The sequence below is a fragment of the Papaver somniferum genome, chromosome 7 (assembly GCF_003573695.1).
Source record: "Papaver somniferum cultivar HN1 chromosome 7, ASM357369v1, whole genome shotgun sequence".
NCBI classification, from domain to species: Eukaryota; Viridiplantae; Streptophyta; class Magnoliopsida; order Ranunculales; family Papaveraceae; genus Papaver; species Papaver somniferum.
The window spans coordinates 169,555,122-169,579,085 of NC_039364.1; the positions used below are offsets into that span (position 1 = coordinate 169,555,122).

General features: G+C 36.2%; 3 protein-coding genes across 3 annotated transcripts; 1 reads left to right on the plus strand and 2 right to left on the minus strand.

The window, feature by feature from the left end:
• Positions 1-5,660: 5,660 nt before the first annotated feature.
• LOC113295529 lies at positions 5,661-10,566 on the minus strand. Its single transcript, XM_026543858.1, has 5 exons — positions 10,519-10,566; positions 10,112-10,198; positions 6,768-7,262; positions 6,539-6,652; positions 5,661-5,846 (listed from the first exon to the last, which is right to left on the minus strand). The coding sequence occupies exons 1-5, from the start codon at positions 10,564-10,566 to the stop codon at positions 5,661-5,663; spliced, it is 930 nt and encodes a 309-aa protein (XP_026399643.1).
• Positions 10,249-16,939, minus strand: LOC113299035 (RNA-binding KH domain-containing protein RCF3-like). Its single transcript, XM_026547963.1, has 8 exons — positions 15,809-16,939; positions 12,482-12,958; positions 12,128-12,376; positions 11,621-11,878; positions 11,339-11,415; positions 11,128-11,236; positions 10,915-11,038; positions 10,249-10,620 (listed from the first exon to the last, which is right to left on the minus strand). Exons 1-8 carry the CDS (start codon positions 16,511-16,513, stop codon positions 10,595-10,597), a joined length of 2,025 nt encoding a protein of 674 aa, XP_026403748.1. The 5' UTR covers positions 16,514-16,939; the 3' UTR covers positions 10,249-10,594.
• Positions 16,940-17,771: 832 nt separating this feature from the next.
• LOC113295530 lies at positions 17,772-19,860 on the plus strand. The gene is made up of 3 exons (XM_026543859.1): positions 17,772-18,672; positions 18,810-19,036; positions 19,234-19,860. The coding sequence occupies exons 1-3, from the start codon at positions 17,772-17,774 to the stop codon at positions 19,858-19,860; spliced, it is 1,755 nt and encodes a 584-aa protein (XP_026399644.1).
• Positions 19,861-23,964: the final 4,104 nt, after the last annotated feature.

Sequence of the window (23,964 nt, forward strand, 5' to 3'; positions counted from 1 at the left end):
GACCACTAGATGTTTTCTTCATAAGCCGAGAAAAGCATAACACAAATCTCTTTACCAAAATTAGGTTCTTTTTGGCCCATGGCATTTACCCTGGTTGGTTTTCAGTTTTTAATTTTTAATATAGGGTATTGTTTTGGAAATGTTAAAGATACTAAGGAAAAAAAATAAATGAAAAAAAAAATAGGTGGTTCATGGGTGGACAATGACAGGCTAAAATGCTTTTCCTATTGGTCAATCTGTTCATGCATGACGCATGCATAACATCATGAAGGACGAATGGTAAAAAGTGCATCAAAAATGTACACATCCGTACGTCTAGTAGTTAAAACGACCAACGTCCTTGCTTGCACATTCACTCGCATATGTTATTGTTAGCCAGCTTCCTCCGATTGTTAACTCGCACTCGCAGCGCAAAACTGTAGGTAGCTTGAACTTGACTCTGGTTACTTACGAGAATACATGACTAATGAATTCAGGGCAAAGCGTGTTGTTCTGGATCTATATCTCAGCAGTGTAAACATTTGATCCTCCAACCTAAAAGCACAAACTAGGTATATCCAGAACACTTTTGTTTCTTTCTTTGAAACTAAAATCAAGTACACTTGTGCAAGCAATCAAATACTCATAAATCTTTTTACTGCTGTAGTTGATACCGGTATGTTGGCAATAAATTTTAGCAGTAGTTTCTTTTTAAGAACCTAAGCAAAAAATCAGATTTTTAATTAGAGAATAATTTCAACACTATTTTCACTGGGTATGTATGGTATTCTCCCAAAAATTAACACGACTGGTAATCTCCCCATCTAATAGTTTGAATAATCACTTATTATCAACGGTTAAAGTTTGTTTGGCAAAATTTATAATTATCTATTTATGATAATAGATAATCATAAATTGATAATTAAAAATAAATTTTCCCAAACACTTTTTTTTTCAAATAATTGATTATCTTAGAATGATGATCTCAAAAAGGAGAGGAAAGAACAATGATTTAGGATTTTTTTTTTAATCCTATGTTGTTTTTTATCTCTCCTTTGGTAGTTTAGAGAAAATAAGAAGAAAAAATTCAATTTGAGTTTGTTAGAAAAAATAATTGATTATAATAAATTTTCAAAACAACTTTTTTCTATTTATGGAAATAATGGATTTTTTCAATTTTGATTAATATAATCAATTATTCTAATGGTTATACCAAACACATATAAAATCCATTATAATCTGCATAATGGATTTTTTTTTTTTTTTTGATCGACAAAGAAGAAATTATTGATCAAAAAATAGAGGGTATAAAGGCTATACCACCCTAAACAAGAGACAAGATACAAAGAAAAAAGTAAAAAGGAAGGTAACAAGCTACCAACCTACACAGGATTAAAGTAGATGTTGCACCAGTCAGACATTATAGTAGAAGAGTTAACAGAATCAAACTCCTTAATTGCTAGAGCCCAAGTAAAGAGATTGTAAATGGCTTTGTTCACCACCCCAGTGACATTGCTCCTTTTTTCAGAAAAAGCTCTTGCATTCCTCTCCTTCCACAAGCTCCAGATGATAGCAACAGGCACTAAATTCCAGACTGCCATACTAGTTGCATTGTGTTGAGAAAGATATCATGCCTGTAAAGAAGGAATGATATTCATGTGCACACAGTAGAACCAATGCAGCTTGCTTATAAATGTATTCCAAACTTCTCTGGTAAAGGGGAAGTGAATGAGAAGATGAGTATTAGACTCATTATTGTTGCAAAATAAACAGTTTTCAGGAACTTCAACACCTCTTCTTATCAACATGTCTCTTGTTGGGAGTCTATCATGAGCAATCAACCACAAAAAGAAACCTATTTTTGGAGGACATTTGAGGTTCCAAATAAATGTAAAGATAAAGTTGTTTTATATAACACCATCTTCCATAGAGAGTTTATCATAAGTTGATTTAATTGTATAGCATTTACTCTTTGTCAAAGGCCGTTGTAATTCATCTTCTTGAGCAACATTAAGCCTGAAAGAAGCAAGATCAGAGATGAGAAGATGATGCTCAGTTCTTGCAGCCACATTATTTAGTCTTGTTGGCACTTGAAGATTCCAAGAAATAGTATTGCCATCTAAAATACACATCTCCGCAACAGAAAGATGTTTTGCTCTAGATAAGGCATACAAATTAGGATAACAGGTCTTGATGGGCTGGTCATAAATCAATTGTCATCCCAGAACCTAACAAAAACACCATTGTTAACCTTGAACTTGACATTCTTCAAAACAAAAGATTTGAATTGCATAATAGATTTCCACACTGATCTTCCATAAGAAGTTTTTAGAGTCTTAGGTATCCATAAAGCACCTTCAGTAAGATATTTTTCATAAACAATTTTCCTCCAGAAAGCTTCTTCCTCAACAGCAAATCTCCAAGTCCATTTTGAAAGCAAAGCATTGTTCATCTGTTTTAAATTTTTAACCCCAAGACCTCCAAACTTTCTCCTTCTACAAAGAGTATTTCATTTAACCAAATAAATCTTCTTCCTTCCCTTGTTATCATTCCATAAAAAATCTCTCATGAATTTCTCCAACTTTTTTATCACAGATACAGGCATCTCAAAAAGAGACATGTAATAGATAGGTAGACTGTTAAGCACGCTATTAATCAAAGTAATTTTACCTGCTCTTGAAAGCAAAATCTTCTTCCATCCATCAAGCTTTGTAACAAATTTCTCAATGATTTTATCCCACTTTGCAATACCTCCACATTTATCCCCTAAAGGCAGACCAAGATATGTAGTTGGCAATGCTCCACTGTAACAACCCAAAATAGAGGAAAAGACTGATAAATCACCATCATAGGCAACACCAAAGATTTGGCTTTTGGAAAAGTCAATCTTCAAAACAGTATACATCTCAAAAGAAAGAAGAATTAATCTCAGGTTCTTGACTTGATCAGCATCAGCATCCAGAAAAATAAGAGTATCATCTGCAAATTGCAAATGACTAACAACAATGCCATCATCTTTAGTTTGAAAACCAGAAATAAGACCTTCTTCTTGAGCTTTTTTGATCATGAAATTAAGATCTTCTACAACTAATAAGAAAAGAAAAGGTGATATTGAAAAAGCGGGGGTCTAACAACACCACCCAATATTTCGCTTAGCAATCTGTATGGACTAACTCTGAAATACTTTGCTAGAGAATCAACTAAACAGTCAGACTCAATCTAGATAAAAGTATCTCAAGGAGTTAATATCTCTCTCTTGTTTTTGATATTACTCAAGCTAATAGAAATCAGCGAGCCCTAATCAAACACAAGGAATACTTGGACGGTACCAAAGACCAATGTCCAAGGATCAATCAATATCAATCAACAACCAAAGGTCGGATTTCCAATTGATGATCTTTAACGCACTACCTGTATTATTTCAATTATATAAAAATATAATGCGGAAAAGAAATTACACAGACACCAGAAGTTTTGTTAACGAGGAAACCGCAAATGCAGAAAAACCCCGGGACCTAGTCCAGATTGAGTACACACTGTATTAAACCGCTACAGACACTAGCCTACTCCAAGCTAACTTCGGACTGGACTATAGTTGAACCACAATCAGTCTCCCACTAATTCAAGGTACAGTTGTACTCCCTACGCCTCTGATCCCAGCAGGACACTGCGCACTTTATTCCCTTAGCTGATCTCACCCACAACTAAGAGTTGTTGCAACCCAAAATCGCAGACTTGATAATAAACAAATCTGTCTCACACAGAAAAGTCTATCAAAGGATAAACATGTCTCCCACAGAAGAATCCTAGGTTTTTGTTCCGTCTTATGATATGAAATCAAGGTGAACAAGAACCAATTGAAAATACGGTCTTATATTTCCGAAGAACAGCCTAGATTAATCAATCACCTCACAACAGTCTTACTTGTATAAAAAAGAGGACGTCGAAGAATCACAAACAGTGAGACGAAGATGTTTGTGACTTATTTATCTTTCCTATCGGATAACTCTCACGATCTCAATCCAATCAATAAGATTGTACTCGTACGATAGAAGATGCAAGATCAGATCACACAACTACGATAAAAGTAGTATCGGTCTGGCTTCACAATCCCAATGAAGTCTTTAAGTTGTTAACCTGGTTTTAGAGAAGAAAACCAAAGGTTAGAGGAGAATCGAATCTAGCGAGCGCACTAGTATCACACAGACGTTTGGGGATTAGTTTTGCCCAATGCTAGATGTCTCCTTTATATAGTCTTCAAATCAGGGTTTTGCCTTAGGTACAAAGCAATCAGTATTCACCGTTAGATGAAAACCTGATTTAGATTCAAGCTAATATTTCTCAACCGTTAGATCGAAAACTTAGCTTGTCACACACACTTGAGATATACGTTTACTGGGTTTGTGAAAACCGTGCCCAAACGTGTACGTGTATGTTGGTTCAACATAGTAACCCAAAAGGTTAACCGTATGAGCATTTCATATTAACCTTGTTATTCTTCACCATAACTAGTTCAGTTGACTCACATGAACTAGTTAGAGAGTTGTTAAATTGCTATGAGATCTTATGTAACTACACAAGACACAATTGAAACAAAGATGATTCGATTCGATTGAATCGGCTCATGAACTTTATAGCCACGGTTTGCTTACTGCATTCCTTAGTAATTTAAGTTTCATGTTCAGAGCACATCTTTAGATCATAACCCACTCAAGTTCGCAAACAAGTTCGCGGACTTAAGACAACCGGCAGAGTTTTCCAAACTCAGCAAAAAATCTCGGCAAAGAAACTTCCGCCAGTTCGCGGACTAGGTTCGCGGACTAAACACGCAAACGAGTTTTTGGAAATCCCAGCAGAAATTCTCGGTAAGAGAACTTCCGTCAGTTCGCGGATTGAGTTCGCAAACTGAGTTCACGGACTTGGAAAAGCCAATTCCTCCGGTTTCTCTCAATCAACAAAGTTCGCAAACTTCGGATTAAGGAATAGGACTTATGCACATATGTGTTACCACACAATGCTTATATCCATCATTGGTTATATTAACCTAAACTCTCATTCCAACCATTGAAACATTCTTAGAGGACGTTATATAGTTGTTACACTATTTCTCGTCAAAGCAATTTTCAAAGTGATTGAAACATTATGACTTTCGTCATTAGGTGAAGATAAACCTGATCAAAGAGAAACGATTTACCAACACATGATTTCGAGATATAGATAGGGGAAATATACTCGTCTCGAAATATCAAATGTGTATGATCCAGTCTATATAGCATACAACTTTTGTCTCATAAGAAGTAGGAGATAAAATAGATATACTTTTAGTGATAGATAAGTTCAAGTCTCCACATACCTTTTTGTTGATGAAGTTCCACTGTTCCTTGAGTAGATCTTCGTCGTTGTATGATGAATCGCCATGAAGTCCTTGAGCTCAACTACACTTTTCTATCCTAGTCCGAGACTTAGCTATATAAACTAGAAATCAAGACTCATAGTTTTTATCACTAACATTGACAAACATGCTTGATATAGCAACGCATGCGAGGTCGACCGAGCTATGCTCTAACAGATATTGGATCACATTGTCTGATTCATTTATTGCTTTTGAAATAGCCAGCTTCACTTCCATTAATTAACACAGATAACCTAACAAATTCAACACAACATTTGATCCAACTCCTTCACTTTTCACCAAAACCCATCAACTTGAACATATCATCCAAGAAAATCCAGTTAACATGATCAAAAGCCTTCTCAAAGTCAACTTTACGAAGAAAACCTGGCTTCCCACTCCTAATTCTTGAATCAATAAGTTCATTGGCTATTAAAACCCCATCATGAATTTGTCTTTTCTTGACAAAAGCAGTCTGATGTTGAGAAATGATAGAAGTAAGAGACTGTTTGAACCTTTCAGCTAGAGTTTTAGAAATAATTTTGTAAGCTCCATGGACTAATTGGTCTTAAATCCTTGATCTCCTCAATATGATCCATTTTAGGAATCAGAGCAATAAAGGTATTCTTGAGTCTCCAGTCAAGAAAAGATTTTTACCTTGTAATTCCTTGAGAATATTAAGAAAGTCTTCTTTGAGAATGTCTCAACAAATAGTATAAAATTTGATAGGGAAACCATATGGCCCTGGTGACTTATATTTTCCAAGAGATTTGATAGCTGCAAAACATTCTTCCTATTCAATATCCCTCTTTAACCAACTACACATCTCCTGAGAAATTTTATTGAACTGCATACCATCAGCTAAGACAATTCTTTGATGTTCAGATTTGAAAAATGTTTTGAAAAAATGCAACAATGCCATCCTTAATTTCTTCCTCATCATTGGTAAGAACTCCATTCACCTTTATAGCACCAATGTATCTCCTTCTCCTTCTATAATTTGCAAGCCTATTAAAGTATTTTGTGTTCTTCTCAAAGTCTTTGAAATGAGTTCCTCTGCTCCTGCTCCTCCACTTCTCTACTCTTACAATGCTCAAGTTACAATATTCCTGTCTAGCTTTTGCAAATAATTAAGAACTTGAAAGACCATTATTTGCATGCTCCAACATCCTCCAGCTCCTCTAATCTTCTCTCAACTTCTCCATACTCCCTTTTGCTCCAAATTCTTAATTGATGTTTAAGAAGCTGCAGCTTTTTGCAAAAAAACAAAACCAACACTACCTGAAACCACAAAATAATTCTACATATCTCTCACAAAAGAAAGGAAATTTGGATGTGAAAACCAGTAATACTCACAGCATAATGGAGATGGACTATACTTCACCCCTCCACAGACCAGAGCTATCGGATTGTGATAAGAACAAGGACGAGCAATAGCATGTTGAGTTGCTTGAGGGTAAACAGATTCCCAAACAGGACATAATAAAATTCTGTCAATTCTACTCCTAATACTTTGGACTTGATTATTTGTCCAAGTAAAAGGTGCCCCAATCAAAGACAAATCATAAAGATGGTGTCTTGAGATAAATTTTCTCATACCAATTGTTGATTCTTCACCTGAAGATCTTTCATGAGTAAAACGGATCTCATTAAAATCTCCTCCGATTACCCAGGGGTAGTCCCAGAAGCGTCTAGTTTCTTCAATCTCTCTCCAAAACAGCTTTACTTCCTCAGTATTGTTAGCACAAGGAGCATAAACTCCTGTGAACACCAACTCAAAAGAATTAGAAAGATTTTTGCACGAGAGGGTAATAGAATAAGGACCAATCAAAGAATCGATCACTTGAATTTTGGACGAATCCCAAAAGCAAAGAATTCCACCAGAACTGCCCTGTGAAGGAGAATCAAGCCAATGAACATCTCTTTTTTTCCAACATTGCCAAGCCAACAAGTCATTGCATTGTTGAATCTTTGTTTCTTACGGTAACAAAATAGTAGGCTTCCAGTCATTAACCTTCTTTTTAACAATATCTCGTCTATTAAGATCATTAAGACCACTTACGTTCCAACAAATTATTTTGAGATCCATTGACAAACAAATCACTTGAAGAAAAACAAAATCTACTTACTCTATTAAGTAGACTTCTTATTTTCCAAATCGAAGTTAAGAAGATAAGCTTTGAAACCATCCACCACAGCATCATCGATTTCATGTTGAGATCGTTGAAGAAGAAAAAGAACAAAAAAATCTACATAGTGGATTATGGGATGATGATCCATTAAAATAATGATTACCAAACAGACCTAAATGTGTAGATAATGAATTATATACATCACATAATAGGCATACATTTTGTAATAATATCCGACAATTTGTTGTTTGAAAAACAATCACTATATCAACTGTTATCCGTAGATAATAAAATTAAGTACATCACTTGATACGCACATGTTACGTGGAAATGACGTACACAATGATATAAAATTATAAGTTAGCCTCTAATTATTTTTACCCAGCCCCTGAAAGGAAATACCATTAGTGAGGTTACGTATATCATGGGATGCGGATGGTATTGTCAAGATACTATGTCAACGTAATCACACCTAGTACAAGGCTATAAAATGAATTCAGCCAGTTCCACGGCAACTACCTCTCTTTTGTCAATGTTGGTTGCATCTTTTTTGAAAATTCAGCCTGTTCCTAGCTATTAGCTGCAAAAGGTGAGAGCAAATAGGCAAGAGGGACTTTTGGTGGTGCTTCCTAGAAAACTATCCATTTTAAAGACCAATTGCAAACAGATAGAGTCTCAATCTGATACATGCTATTATGTACAAAAGACTATGCTAACATATGATATAAGATCACTTGCCTATTATCCGACTTTGTACTGATGGATAAAAGATTCATGTGACTTGTTCAATTTTTTGTGTTAAAATGTTGGGGAAAACTAAAGTTGTGGTGCCACGACAAAGTACCAATACCAATCACGCATAAATAGAACAACAAGGAGGGATGGAAGAATCAATAATTTTGCAGTTAGTGATATAAAAAAGGATGTCCGCTCCACTGTAAGTTCAATGGATATGGTGCTATTGGAAGTCTTTTCTTAGTAGATATATGTGGACCTATGATTGAAGTGGAGATTGCTACTCTCATCTTAAAGGCTCCACTGCATCTGCAAGATCGCTCATCTACTAGGTCTAGAGAATAGCCCTTTGCTACATCCTTTCTTTTGAGAACATGTGTCGGTAGTAGTAGTTGCACCTAAGCTTAAAAACATGCGACAAGCATATAGGAGGTGCGATGCACATCTAACCAAATGAAAATACTTGGGAGACTACTTGAGTATCCACCAGACAAACAAGTACAGGATCAAGAAAACGATAGAAAACTGATAACCTTAGTCTATAGCACAGCCCTCTTACCCGTTTTTGGTTACGCATTCGTCTGTCTTTTCAATTAGTGTAGGAAAGAAACATACCTAACATAGCTTAGCTTCTCTTTCACCGATTCTTTCCTAATACACACATGCCTTTTTTACAATTACGAATAGGGGGGTCGATGCCATTAGCAGATGTAATTCTATTCTGGTTACCTCTATAAAGAAGCAGGAAACTTGAATACAATAACATCCTCTTATTAAGTTATATGAACGACGCCCTTTAAAATGTCAACACAAAAAATTCCTAGGGGAAAATGGAAAAGACACGTTTATAAACATACTGGTCTCATTTAGTTTATGCATTCACACAATGTTATCTTATCCAGACTTGAACACAGAATTAAACAAAAAGTGAAAGATTGCCATTTTGAAGATAACCTTAAACTCATAAAAGGGACAAGTCGACAGACCTCACACATTTAACAAAAAGGAAAAATAGAGAGAAACGATTGATAAACCTAAAAGAAACCAAATGAAAGAAGCTCACAGGGAAAAGATAACCGCACAGACAATTTCCCATGCATCTATTCCAAAATTTTAGTTAGGTTTTTCCCATAGACTATAATATCTTGCCTCTTATTTTCTTTACTTCTAGAAATCACGTAACCATTCAAAACCCGTGGCCATAGTACATCAGAACAAGTCTCATGTAGGCCATCCAGTGTTATTTGGGACATACAATACGCAACTCTGATGGAACACTCTTGGTCATTATTTCACAACAATATACAGGTCTTCTTTGAATGCTTATACCTTCTCGAGTCTTTATGCATATCATCGAAATTATAATCTCCAGTCTTCGCTCATCCAATAAATCAGGCCTATAACTTAACTTAATGAGCATATGTTTGTACAAACAACTAATCTGAAACCCGAGTGCAAGAAAACATAGAAACCTTTCTATTTGTCTAACAATATTTTGATCCCCAATAGTTTATGCATGTAACACCTAGTACCTCATAATCCATTAGAATGGTCCTCCGATGCACTATTACGCTCCCGCTGAAGTTCCCAGAAGCTATTTCTTGTGATGCAATTCACCTTTTCTATCGTTAAACAGCAGGGTCGGAACCTAAATTATCTTCTTATTGGATAATGACTAACAACTAGCCCTAACATGTGAAACCTAAATTATGAAACGTTACTTCTCATGGTGACTGGCAATTCCAAATTTCTGGATCCACCCTAAAATTTCCAAACTCTTGTGTGTTACAGGCAAGGCTCCTAAAGGACACCACAATACAGAGTTATTCATGGGTAAGAACCTTCAAATCTATGTCATGTTACCACCACCCACCAAGGTCGTGCTAACAACATTCACCAAGTTCGCCTTTGCTTCTCCATCCCACTCTGCCACTGGCGGAGATAATTCGCCAAGTGTCAGCTATGCCACATATAAAACAGCAATTAGTTGCATAATCCTTTTCAGCAAGAAGAAGCAAAATCAGTTGGGACCTATTTCAGAAAAGAAGGTTAAAATGTACATCCCCGACTAATCAACTGTTGTAGTAACATAAGCATCCAAGAAGGATAACGGATTCTGAAATCAAAGAATGCCATACAAAGAGCTTGCTCAGAAATATGATTACAATGAAACTTTTACACTTTGGGCATTATATTCTTGGAACTACGATACAAGCATATAGATATAAATAACACATACCTATTCATCATCATACAAGGGGACTAAGACTCGATAATCACCTGGTATTTGCACCGAGGTGTTCGGCCATCTTCCGCTAAACAACCCATTTGTTACCTTGTTTTCGTACGGCTCCCACTAGCTTGATGGAGTGTCTTCTTGCGCTGACAAAACAAAACAAAACAAAACAAAAACATTACTCACTACGATTAACAGGGGATTGTGCGACAGTAATCACCAACTTGTAAGATGGTGTCAAAAAAAATAAAGACGATCCTAGTCACAGGGAGTCAGACGGTTAACCTCGTCATTGATCGACAATTAACACCCAAGCTCATTGCTATGATTGCCTGGTGATGCTCATCCACCATAACAGTAGATGAGCAAATTCACATTAATTTGACACCCAGTGATCAACTGAAGGAAAGAAATACTGAGTGGGGATGTGGTAGACTTACTGCTCAAAATAAACCCATGGAGCAAGCTTTGAGCTCTCTCAGCCTGCTCCGGTGTACCAGATATTCGAATGACCTTTTCAGTTTCGGTTTCATCTTCCACAAGTTTAACACTAGCTCCTGACAACTGTTCATATGAAAATGGGGACAAATACTTAAACTCAACTTTGCTTTTGTAAAAAGAACAAGGGAAGGAATTCAAGCAGTTAACATTACCTCACTGATCTGAGCAAGCCTGTTGCCTGATCTCATCGTGAGCTTAGAGATTGCGTGCTCTGGTATGACTACTTCCAATGTACTCCTGGTGACAAGTGGCAAAGAATATCTGATGGACACAGGCATGATAAAGGGCATAAGTGATGAAAGAGGCATAAAGTTGTAATGAAAGATTCAAATTAAGCAACAGGGAGAGAGGAGAGTTCAATACCTGTTCGAGTTAACCGGTGCTTCTTCTTGAGCATCAGTTACCTTTCTTTCTACTGCCCCACCAGATGCCACAGCATCCTACAGTAACGATGAACACTTTATAAGTATCATCCATCAGGATATGCAATAGGATGGACAGACCAATCAAAAGATAAACAAACACTGAATCTTTTTAAGTAGCAACTCTAGAGAACATACATTAATACTAGTTTCAGAAACGCTTTAACTGAATCATGGAACAGAAACATAACATAATCAAAATAAAACTCTCAACGGGTATCACCTTTGAGGGCCACACAGCTGGTGCACTCTGCAAAGTCGGAAGCCCTGCACCTGGAGCATTCCTTCCATGAAAACCTTCACATACAGCAACTCCATTGGGAGAACCAACCTCCGCCATTGACAGGCTTCCAGAAACAGACGTGGATATAGGTGGTGGTGGCAAAGCCTTTGGAAGGTAAGTCTCCCGGTATAAGCAATTTCGTAACCTTGATGTTATCTCGACAAGAGCATCTCTAGCTGCTTTTATCTCACCTACAACCTGTAATAAATTCATATATAAATGATATTAGTTAATGCTTTCTTGGAATATACAGATATATATACACTAGTAAAAATCAGTAAAATGTGAGCTCCACCTTTTTGGCTAAAAACTGGTTATCATTACTTAGCCTTTTAGTCAAATTAGGCTGACAACATTTTTCGCCAAATTAGTCAAAAGCAGTTGAAACTATTTTCAAGTATTCATGCATGCAATACGGCTGTACTCGAAACAAAGATAACCACAAACCTGTACAAGCTCAACTGCCCCAGGTGTCCCCAATGGGAGGTCCTCTCGCGGAAGAATCTTTAAATTTGTGCCAGTCAATTTTTCCAAATCGGATAGAGATCCATCTTCTCCCTCTAAGCAACCGATTTCACTGGATGCCACAAGTAACCTTGTCGTAATATTATTATCTGTGTCTGGAATAAGATCTACAATCTGACTCTGGATATGCAGCAAAGCTTCTTGAGCTGGAAACAGCTCATCATCAGGACCCTAGCATAAAAACAAACGACATGGTTTGTTATTATCTTAACCATAATTCGTTTATGCACAAGAGAGAGATATATAAATATATAGATATAGATATAAGAGAGAGACCTCATCAGAGGAAATAATAATTATCCTTTCATCAGATCCTGGTACTGCATCAGTAGCCCTGACATCCACACCAATATCGCCTCGTAGTATTTCTATAAGCCCGTTCTCTCCCATAATTCTGTCCAACTTGTCATTAGGGCAACATATTTGAAAGACAAGGTCCTCTCTAGGTAAGGACTGCACATGATCGTCCATCGGAGAAGCTTCAGATTCTAATGCAAAGCCAGGCTGACGTGAGAGATGTGCATTGCTCCGAACATTGTTTTGTCCAGAAGAAAATCGCTGTCCAATAGGGGGGGCATCCATCGATGATCTACGCGATGCAGGGTTCAACTGAGGAACAAACTCATCATCAGGAGCTAAAAACTGATCCGGCACTCGCCCATTAAATTGACTGCGGTCACGAAGCTGGCTCTCTCTCAAGCGTGCTGAAATAATCGTAACAGCTCTTCTGACATTATTAACATCACCAATCACCTGAGAAGAAACCAAAGAAACAACACCAACAAAAAATACTGTAAGTTTTTGAGAAATGATTGAACTTCATCAGAAAACGAGAAGAACAATGGCTTCTTTGAGTCAGTATATCAATGCTCGTATGGAAGTCTTCAAAGGCTGCAAAAATTGTTATTTGTTCCCCAACTTTCTGCAACTCAAAACATTAGGCATTATATCCTAGTGGGAAAACGTCAGTAAAATTTCTTTTCAGGCAGCTTACAGGATAAAACTTCCCAGATGGTCTATCAACCTTGTACTTATCTTTTTTCATTTTTGATTTATCCCCTTCTCATAACTTATGTGTTAAACTGTTATTTAATCAGACTGCCCATCAATGTGATTTGGAGTTTTTCATCGCAGTGTTCATCACCACATTTAGTATCTTTAAATTAGCTGAGAAAAATAACTGTTAAGGCAAACCAAATAGAGTCCTATAAGTATCTCCTGATGTGTGTGATACAGAAGCGTAAAAATCCGATCTTAAAGCTGAACTATTAATAGCTCTTCAAGCTGTCCATTAAGGTATGCTGACCCATATCTCTGAAGGTAAAAGTATATTCTCAACTCAATCCATAACCAAAATAAAGGATTCCTGCTCAGATATGACACCATAGACAACTATTCTTCAAGAACGCCCTTTACTTTGTATATATACAGTTGTAAATGAAATGAATCTTCTCACCAGCACCTGCTTTATCCTACTCATAATAAATTAGATAACAACATCCAAATAAATCAATTAGAGAATTACTAGGATTCATGTGGGTTGTATGTCTAATGCTTTCTCAGGAGTTCCAGGTTTCTATATATTACTTAAAAATATATAGAATAAATAAATCTTGTATTCATTATGAGCATCAAACCCATGCCAATACAAGAAGCTACTACATGCCAATCAAAAGGATTGATACCCTTTTGCTACCATTCCGACACACAGCAGCCCAAAGATTCTTCACTGGAAACAGAAGTACATCTCACGCTAGACAAAAATAAAAGAAGTTAAGCTGTCTTACCTACACGAATCACTACCTCAAATATAAGTATGCCATTTATAGGGTAAAAGCACTATGTGAAAAGTAGAGTTAAACATAGTTCCTTCTTTAATAAGGACCCAAGAGAATGAACGAACGATAATTCAGATGTACTATATACACCAAATTATGTACCTTAAGCACAAAAATCAGAACTCATCAATGGGCATGATAAAGACTTACACGCTATACATCATCTATTATCACTGGAAACAGAAGTACATCTCATACTAGACAAAAATAAAAGAAGTTAAGCTGTCTTACCTACACGAATCACTACCTCAAGTATAAGTATGCCAATTATAGGGTGAAAGCACTATGTGAAAAGTAGAGTTAAATATAGTTCCTTCTTTCATAAGGACCCAAGAGAATGAATGAACGATAACTCAGATGTACTACTATATGCACCACATTATTATGTACCTTAAGCACAAAAATCAGAACTCATCGATGGGCATGATAAAGACTAACACGCTATACATCATCTATTATCAAGTAACTAAACATGGAAATATTTACATACAAAACAAGCCAAGTTTCTGTTTCAATCTTTACATACAAAACTAGCCAAGTTTCTGTTTCTTTTCAGAAGAGACCAATTCAACTTTATTTCATTAAAAACTTTTGATGTATTTGCCCACATAAAAACTGTTATCCCACTCCTCTACTCTAGTATAAAAACAACTGTAGCAAAGCACAACATATACGCATAAAGTCTTAAAAAACTACCTATTTGTGGTTAACCATGAGTCACTTAACAGCTATCATGCATTACTCACTGTTGTACTCATTTAAATATTTTCTCTGTGTGATCCACTGTTGGTTTATAATCTTAAACCTAAAGAGGTATCTTTCTAGGATGTCACAAGCTGTCTTAAGGTCTTATCCTGTATCAAAACTAATGGTAACCATTTTAAGTTTGAACCAGTAAGATATCATAATGTAAGCGACTGGTTTAAATATCAAGCTAGTTGAATCAAATTCCACTGTCCATGTTCCCATGTAAAACAAGATAACCTGATTTTGTTCTGGAATCCTCTTCCTATTTTCTTAACTTCTAAGCAAGTCCCCGAGGCTTACAGCCACCAAAGACTGCCTCGATCCAGGGACAAAATAATTTAAGTACTAAATGTAAACCACGAGTCCCTGCAAAAAATGTGTTATCAAACTTCAAAAATTCCTGAGTGCGATGATTTCTTCCTAGCATCTTACATCATCCTGGAAAATTCAGCCTCTAAAGGATATTATCCCATGTTAAAGCTTCAAGCTCTCTTCCTTATTTATGAGGAAGTTAATTTTCCAGACTACATGACCATATGTTTTCTATGATATTTCTATCGCAGCTCCTTGTTCACTTCTAACAGTAACAGGTAGCAGAAACACGTCTCCTATTAGTTTTAAATCAATCAATTTTGCACTAAGAGATAACAAAGATAATCAACATTTCTCTGGTCACAAAACATGAGACTTCAAAATTCAGCCAAGAACAAACTAATTTAATTGGTTCGTAAACTCCAGTTTTCCTTTCGAAAACAGTCAACATTTTCCCAGATTTTGTTATTTTCTTTTTTCTAACTAGCCTTACTAGGAAAGGAAACAAAAAGCAATTTGAACTACTAATGAATTTCTGATTCCGGTTCTACTGTCGTAAACCCATCACCCATCTAATCTAGTACCATCTCTACAAATTTAACCTGTCAAATTCCCTCACAATGAGATAAAAACAAATTGTAAACTAAATTAGGGCAAATCAGAACTGAATTTAACTAGACAATAATTATATGGCTCAGGGTTTTACCTGAACAATTTCCTCTGACATTGATACACAGCTAGGCAAAGTATGGTCTCTAGGAAGAATCCTTATCTGGGTTTTTGTTTCAATCCTCATTTGTTCAATAATTCTCCCACCTTTCCCCAACAAACTTCCTACATTTGGTCTAGCGACAACAAGTCTAGTTGCAACTCTTAATCCACCATTGCCACCTCTAGGACCAAAATCATCACCATCGTCAATTCCAGCATCAAACTGAAACCCCACTCCACCACCATCACTCTCAATCATCCTTTCAAAGATCATCATTAAAGCTTCTGTAGCTGGGGAAAATGCTGGAATCCTTCCATCGGGATCCCTACGTTTAGCTTCGGCAATCTCAATAATCCTTTCTTCATCACCTGGTAATAATGGATGAACATTAATCCAAGCTCCAGTTTCCTGTCTAATTGCTTTGATTACATTACCAGATTTCCCAATTACACCACCAGCTCTCATATCATGGCATAAAATTCGAAAACTAGTCATTCCACTAGCAGCATCCTGACTTTTTGGTAATCTTCCACCACCGCCTACACCTCCACCTCCTCCTCCTCCTCCTCCACGTCTATGATTATTGTTGTTGAAATGGTGATTATTGTGATGGTGAAAACGAGGTTTAGTTCTAGGAAAATTTTGAGTATCATAATCTTGTTCATAATAGTAAGTCCTCTTCGCCCTAGATCTCTCCATACTTTCACTTTCAGGATTTTTTTTTTTTTTTTTTTTTTTGTCGTTTCAAATTTCAGCAAAACAAATCCTTTAGTTTCGATTTAACAAGACAACACAACTTGTTATTTCAAATCTGTAATTCATTCGTCCAATTCTTCTCTTCTTCTTCTGATTTCTTCAGAACACACTGATATACAAATAGGGTTTTTGTTCTTGTTCTGGTTTGCTGTTTTTCGAAGTTTGAAATCCAATTCAGGTACACTAACTAAGAAAATCTATCTATTTGATCCAATCTCTTCAGATTGTATCTGTAGATCTGTCCTCTTCTTAGAGTTGCAGAGAACTGTGTTAAGAAATTAGGGCTTCTTTTTTTGTGGTCTCTCTCCTCGAAAGCTATTCTGATTATTTTTCGAATTTCTCCTCCACTTTTATTCACGAGAATTTATTGTTCCTAGGATTTTTGTTACTCTTAAACTTGTCAATCAACAGTTAGATGTTAAGGATCGGGGAAATTTTCTAACTACTAGACACATCAGCTACCTGCACAGCCTACACTTTGTTGTATCGTGTCTATATTTGAGACTAGTCCAGGATTTTTTGTGTTTTTTTTTCCTTTCTCTTTCTTTTCTTTTTGTTTTTTTAAGCATGATTTATGTTAGGGTTGTCAATAGGTCCGGATACTCCCGCCTATCATCCGATTATTTTAGACAGGTCTGGGTTCTAATGATTTCGGGCTCGGTTTTCAGTTCTGTGGACACAAAACTGGACCTGTTAAAAACAACGGATAGTCAACAAGTCCGGGTATTTATCGGTTCTCATAAAATATAAATATAAAATCTGAATAGAGAAACAGTAGAAAGATAGTTGGTGAAGTTCTAAATCCACATCCCTCTAAATGTTTTTTAAAACTATAACATTTTACACAGTTAAAACCTGGAATCAAAATACAAGGAACCATTATATCACCAATATCGATTAATATAGGAGCAGATAATACAAGGCATTTCCCACGCCTCATAGTCAAACCTCGTGTACCATCTAACATCCTTGGTCCTCATGGGGCTTGTTTATTGGTATTGTTTATTTCTTGGAAAGCTACTTCTTTAGAAAAAATCCTCTGCGAATCGGGCGACGACTTGAGCGACAAAAATCGGTGACGACTCGTTCATTAAATTCGTGGATTCTTCGAATTCTGATCGGATTTCTGTATTAATTCAGGTGATTTCTCATTAATAACAGATGATTGGTGTTGATATTCAATCATTTTTCTTCTTTTATTATGTCTGAACAAAATAATAGTGGATCTGGTTTTCGATCTTCTACAACAAATTTGGTTTATGATTCCGCTTCTTCAACAATGAATTCTGAAGACCCTCCTTCTATGTTTATTCCTGATGATGTTATTGAAGACAGCTTAAATGAATGGAAATTTAGCTTGATTGGGAGATTATATTTTGTTAAACTTAAGATGAATACTGCAACTACTTTACTGAAACAACAATGGTCTCTTAAGGGTTCTTTACAGTTCATACCCTTAGGAAAAGGATTCTTTATCATCAAGCTAGATAATGAAGATGATAAAAAACATATTTGGCAAGGTTTATGGATGGTGGAAGAACAAACTTTGAAAATTAGACCATGGGAACCTAACTTCAATCCTGAAACTCAAAAAACTTCATTAGCTTATGTTTGGGTCACTTTTCTTGGTTTAAGCATTGAGTACTGGAAAGAAAGCATTCTTCTACAGATGGGAAACAAATTGGGGAGAGCTATTAAAGTTGATGAAATTACTCTAAAAAGAGAAATAGGATACTATGCAAGTGTTCTAGTTGATTTTGCAAAGTATATCCCAAGCAAAGTAGTTGTTGAGTACAAGTATGGTAAATTTAAACAAGCTGTTCAAATCTTAAAGAAACCAAAATTCTGCAATCACTGTCTAATTGTGGGTCACTTAACTGTTGAATGTAGAATCAGAAGAAGTGAATGTTCTGAAAAACAAACTGAAGTTGTGAAGGAAAAGGCAAAAAAACAATGGAGAAAAAAAACTTCTCAAGTTCAAACTGGTTTTGACATATGCTTTACTCAAGTTGAGAAAGAAAAAGAGCACATAATTGAACAAATTCATGATCAACTCTTAAGTGATAATGAAGAGATTGATGCAATAATACCTCCTATTCAAAGTGAGCACTCCTCTGGTAGATTTCATATCTTACAAAACCAAACTGAAGAATTCAGGGGGTCTATTAACTCACATGAAGAATTTCCAACTCTTTCAGTAGATAAAATATTACAATGGTTTCAAGTGCTCCTTCAATAGCCAATGTGGTTAATATTCAACCTCCTATTGGAACTCCAGTTTTACAACTTCAGTCTATCTCTCAAAATATTAAATCTAAGAAAGCTGAAGATTGTGTTCAAGTGAAACATACTGATTCAGAATCTATTCAACATGCAGCAAGTACTTCTGGTACTAAGAATGGGAAAGAATTTATTCAAATCAAAACAAAAGTTGGGAAAAAGCCAAATGTGATTACCAGAACTCAGGCATCCAACTTAAATGCAAACTTCAGTAAAAATGGCCAATGTAAGAGAATTACTTTATCTTCTCACCCTCCTTCTAAATGAAAGTTCTATATTGGAACTTAAGGGGCCTAAGGAGAACAAAGGGCAAAGACAAGTTAAGAGATATAGTCAAATTTTTTTGTCCTACTTTAGTTATTTTAGCTGAACCCAAAGTATAGGTTTCTTCCGATTTCATTAAAAAGTTAAGACTCCAGGGTATACACTATCAAATCATTCATAACTCTTGTGATGGTAATAAAGGAAACATTTGGATTCTATGGAGCTCTTCAATAAACACTCCAAAGATTTTATCAAGTACTTCTCAAGCAATAACTGTGGAAGTTGGTGGGGCTGTAATTACTGGAGTTCATGCTGCCACTATCACTGTTAATAGAAGAGAATTATGGCATGAAATGGAAATTGCAAATACTTTAAATAAGCCATGGCTGGTCATAGGTGATTTCAATACTATAACAAGTGTTGATGAAAAGAAAGGTGGTCTCAATCCTCTGAAAATATCTATGAGGGAATTTAATGATTGTTTAAATAATTGTGGGTTTATTCAAGCTCCTAAAACAGGTTTGGAGTTCTCTTGGTGCAACAAAGGAGGGAAAAAAAGAATTCTCTGCAATTTTGATAGAGCTGTTTTCAATGATAAATGGTTGGAAGTATACCCTAGATGGGGTTACAAAGTTGGTGTAAGAAGTATATCAGATCATGGAATTATTTATGGTGCAAATGTTGAAATTCCAAAGCCCAAAAATATACCTTTTAGAGCTCTTAAGGTGTGGCAATATCATTCTTAATTCTTCAAGCAAATTCAACTTTCTTGGTCTGCAATGATTAGAGGTAATCATATCTTCATTTTTCTGAGTAAACTTAAAATTCTAAAAAAAGATATTCAAGAGTGGAATTGGAATGCATTTGGGGATGTTAATAAAAAGCTGAAGCAAGCTGAGGAAAATGTCTTTCAAGCCTCATTGTTGTCTGATAAAAATCCAGAAAACATTGTTCTTTTGAATAATTTAGTTAGAGCTAGAGGTAAACAAGAGATTCTTATGGAGCAAACAAAAAGAAATTAATCAACAGGAGTTGATAGGTGTCTAAAGCACCTACTTTTATATCTAGTATTTATGTTTTCTTTGCGAGTTTTCTTGTAAATTATGTATCTATGTTTGCTTTTGAGTTTTATAGGTGTTTTGGAGTCATCAGAGCAAAAGGAGATGGGTTTTGTTTCATGGAACCAGTGGCTAGAGTTTGTGATGATTTGGTGACGACTAGGGCAAGAAATGAAGAACTGTTGCTGCTGGTATTTGAACAGATGAAGGAAGAACTGGAGATGCATCAATTGTGATTGAATTTGGTTCTACAGCGGTCCATTAATGGAACTGAGTTGCAGGTGTTTGTAGTTGCCGATTGCATAAGGGAAGAGATGAAATGGTGTTGATGAATGTCTAGGTCAGGTACAAACTTCAGGTGATGCTGCAAGGAGTGGGTTGAATGGCTGGAAGCTTGGCTGAATTGCAGGTGCAGTGGTGCTATGGACTGATGCACTGAGGTGGTGCTTTAGGGAGGGATTGAAATGGTTGTTGTTGTACAGGGAGGATATGCAATGGTGCTAAGGTTGTGAATATGCAGATGGACTTGAACTGGTGATGGAATGATACGGTGAAAGGAGTTACAACAGAGACTAGAATGGGTATTGAAGATGATCTCATTGCAGGAAGTGCTGCTACTCAAATTGCAGAAGAAGAATATGGATATAAAAAGGGTTTGTGCTTGAAGGGTGAATGTGCAGCTGATTATGGCCGTGGTGAAAATGGAGCTACAGGGAATGTGACACGATTGTTTGAACTGAACTACAAAGCAGGTTAAGGTGTATGATATTGTTGTTGTATTGGCTGGAGTTTGAGGATGAGAATGGAATGGCTGAACTGAAGCAGTAGAATGTATGTTTAGGTTGCAGGAATGAAGGCAGTGAATCAAGTGATGCAATGTGCTAAAAGTAATGCCATAATTGTTGTGTCTGGAACTGAAATTTGAATCCGCTGGAAGAATGAATGAATTAAACCGTCGAATGAAGGCACAAATGATTATACACTGCAGGGATGGAGGAAGTCGTGTGTTGGTATTACGAAGGTTGCGATGCAATGCAAAGAGCAGTTGGATCTGCAGTAGCTGGTGGTCCTGTGAAGTGTTGAGGTAGAAATGTGGTTTGGTAGAATCTGTGAAGACATGAAATGGTGGTGGTTTGGTCTGTTGCAGATGCTAGTGAATGGCCGAGTAATGCAGAGCAAAGTGCAAAGCAGATGACAATAATAAGAAGTGGAGTTGATATGGAGCATGCATGTGACAGAATTGCGGGTGAAATGAATGGTGGTGTTAGAGCAGATTGGCTTGGAAGTTCCAGGAGACTGACACAGGCTTAGTGAATTTTGATTGCATCATGGGCCTGAACTGGGCTGGAGCGTGAATTTGGCGGAGCTGGTCATAACTTGGCCGAGATTTGGAAGTTTAATTTTTGGGAAAAAAAAACTATTCACACAGAAACCTATATAAGCCTATTCACACCACAACAAGAAGATACCTCTTCTTCTACTTTTATCCTAGGGTTTTGAACATGATAGTATTATTTCTTCTTCTTGTTTATGAACTTCATGGATATGATTAGATAACTCTATTTTGGTTAAGGAATAAGTTGGAGTCCCAATCATGATATTTATGCAATGAATTAGTTTTGTCTCCATATTTTGTTGATTATGATTCACTTTTAATATTGTTATATGATTTGAATGCATGTTTAGTCGAGTCGCGAATCGGTTGAATTAGTTTTCATCTCTATTGCTAGATTAGGGTTATTATACGCAAAAGTGATAATTCCTGATTGCAAGTAGCATAATTGTGAGTATTGCTTGTAGTGATACATCCTAGTAGTCACAAGTGGATCATAACCTTTGTTAAAATGGATTAGTGCTTTTACACGTTCGTTTGTATTGATTAGTCTTATTTCATAGGACTTAGTGCTCTTTGGGAGTTAAACTTAATTGTGCTTTTACACTTTAGGTTGCTTTCTAGGTAGAATTCACATTCGCATCTTTTAATGTGTTTGTTGATGACAAGAGGAAATTAGCGGGATATTCTTGCGATCAAGGTATCCTAGGACTTTTGATAAAAGTTGAGATTAAATATCAATTCTAGTTATTGTTACAAATTCATGTTTGTGAATGAAAACTAATCCTTGACCAATATCTTCATCTTATTGATTTGCTTGTTTATTTCATTATTTGCTTTTAGTTTATTTTCCTTTACATAAAAATCAGAAATCCCCCTTGTTTATATAGGAAACTGGAACAACTTGACAAGATAGATCCTCTATGTGGAAACGGTCCTTTCTTACCCTTGATATATTATATATTTTAAGTTATGAGAAAGTAATATTATTTTTGACGCGTACGACAACGATCAAAATTTTGGCGCCGTTGCCGGGGAGGCAGCGGTTGTCACTTGTTTTTGGTTTCTTATTTTCTTGTTTTTAGTTTTGTTTTATTTTCTGGTTTTTAACCTTGTTTTGAGAATCGTGTTTCAGGTACTTATTTCTCATGGATGGAGCATATTGGAACAATGGATACGGTTTCCAACAATCTCAACAACATGACAACTTCCAACAATTCCAAGGGTATAATCAAAACCAATTCATTGGCTATGACCAATATTCCATGGATCCTTATGATTTTCCTCAACAACCTTATGGAGGGTATGTGTGTGAACAACCACAAGGATTGGAGGATTCTTATGCTCGTGAACAACAAGTCTCTAACTTGTTAGACAACTTTTCCAACTTTTTACGATAAGAGTTTCAAAAAGATAAAGAGGCTACAAACGAGCAACTCCAAGAAATTTGTGAAGGTATGGCTATTTTACGAAGAAGCATTGATGAATACAAGGAAGAAAGGTATGAAGAATAATTTTGTTTTCAAAGCAATAATTATTCTAATGTGCCTGTGGTGTGTGACGAATATTTGATTGGTGCTAATGTTGAAAAAGGCCAACCTTTGGGGACTTTCGTTGATAATTGTGTAGCTAACTCAACTCTTGATCTTAATAATGATCATTCGCCTATTCAAAAGGATGAGTTTGTGGTTAGAAACACTAAATTCAGCGACAACCAATCTTATGTTAGCTATGAAATTGACGATGATTATGAAGATACGTCGTTTGAAGCAACTCATGGTGACATTACCCAAAGGTGTACAATGGAATTCTGGGATCAAGATGAAGATGAAAAGGACTATGATGACACTTGTGTAGATTACTCAAGCATTGATCTTAATAATGATCAAGAGCCTATTCAAAGGGTGGAGCTTGAGGATGCTGCATTTTTGAGTGTTCTAAAAAAGTTTCTTATAATAAAATTTAGATCCTCCAAAGAGTATGTGCCTTAGAACGAAGAGGAGTGTGTTGAGAATGAAACCGATATGACCAATATTGTGGAAGACCCAATTGAGCTTGCAAAGGATTGTAATGAAGATGTTGATGCCGAGATTTTGGTTAAGGAATAAACGGAAGAAGAATGGTTGCAAGGTTTGATAGAGGACCATGAGATGCAAGAGGTGAATAGTTCACTTGAATTTTTCAAGGATGAAGAGGATTCCGTGCTACAAGAGATTGTGCAAGGTTTGTCTAACCCTTTGCCTATTGTTTCTTCTCCTTTACCTCTTATTGGTTTGAATGTATGTGCTTCGAGAATATTGTTGAATGACTTTGTTTCTCGATTTCCGCCATTAGAGATACTTGATTCTCATACTATGCAGGTCTTTGGCAGGTCCGGAAAGTGTATAAAAATGATGCGATGAAAACGGGCCTACAGTAATACCGCAAGTGCACGGTCGTCAGTTGTAGCTCGTGCAAGT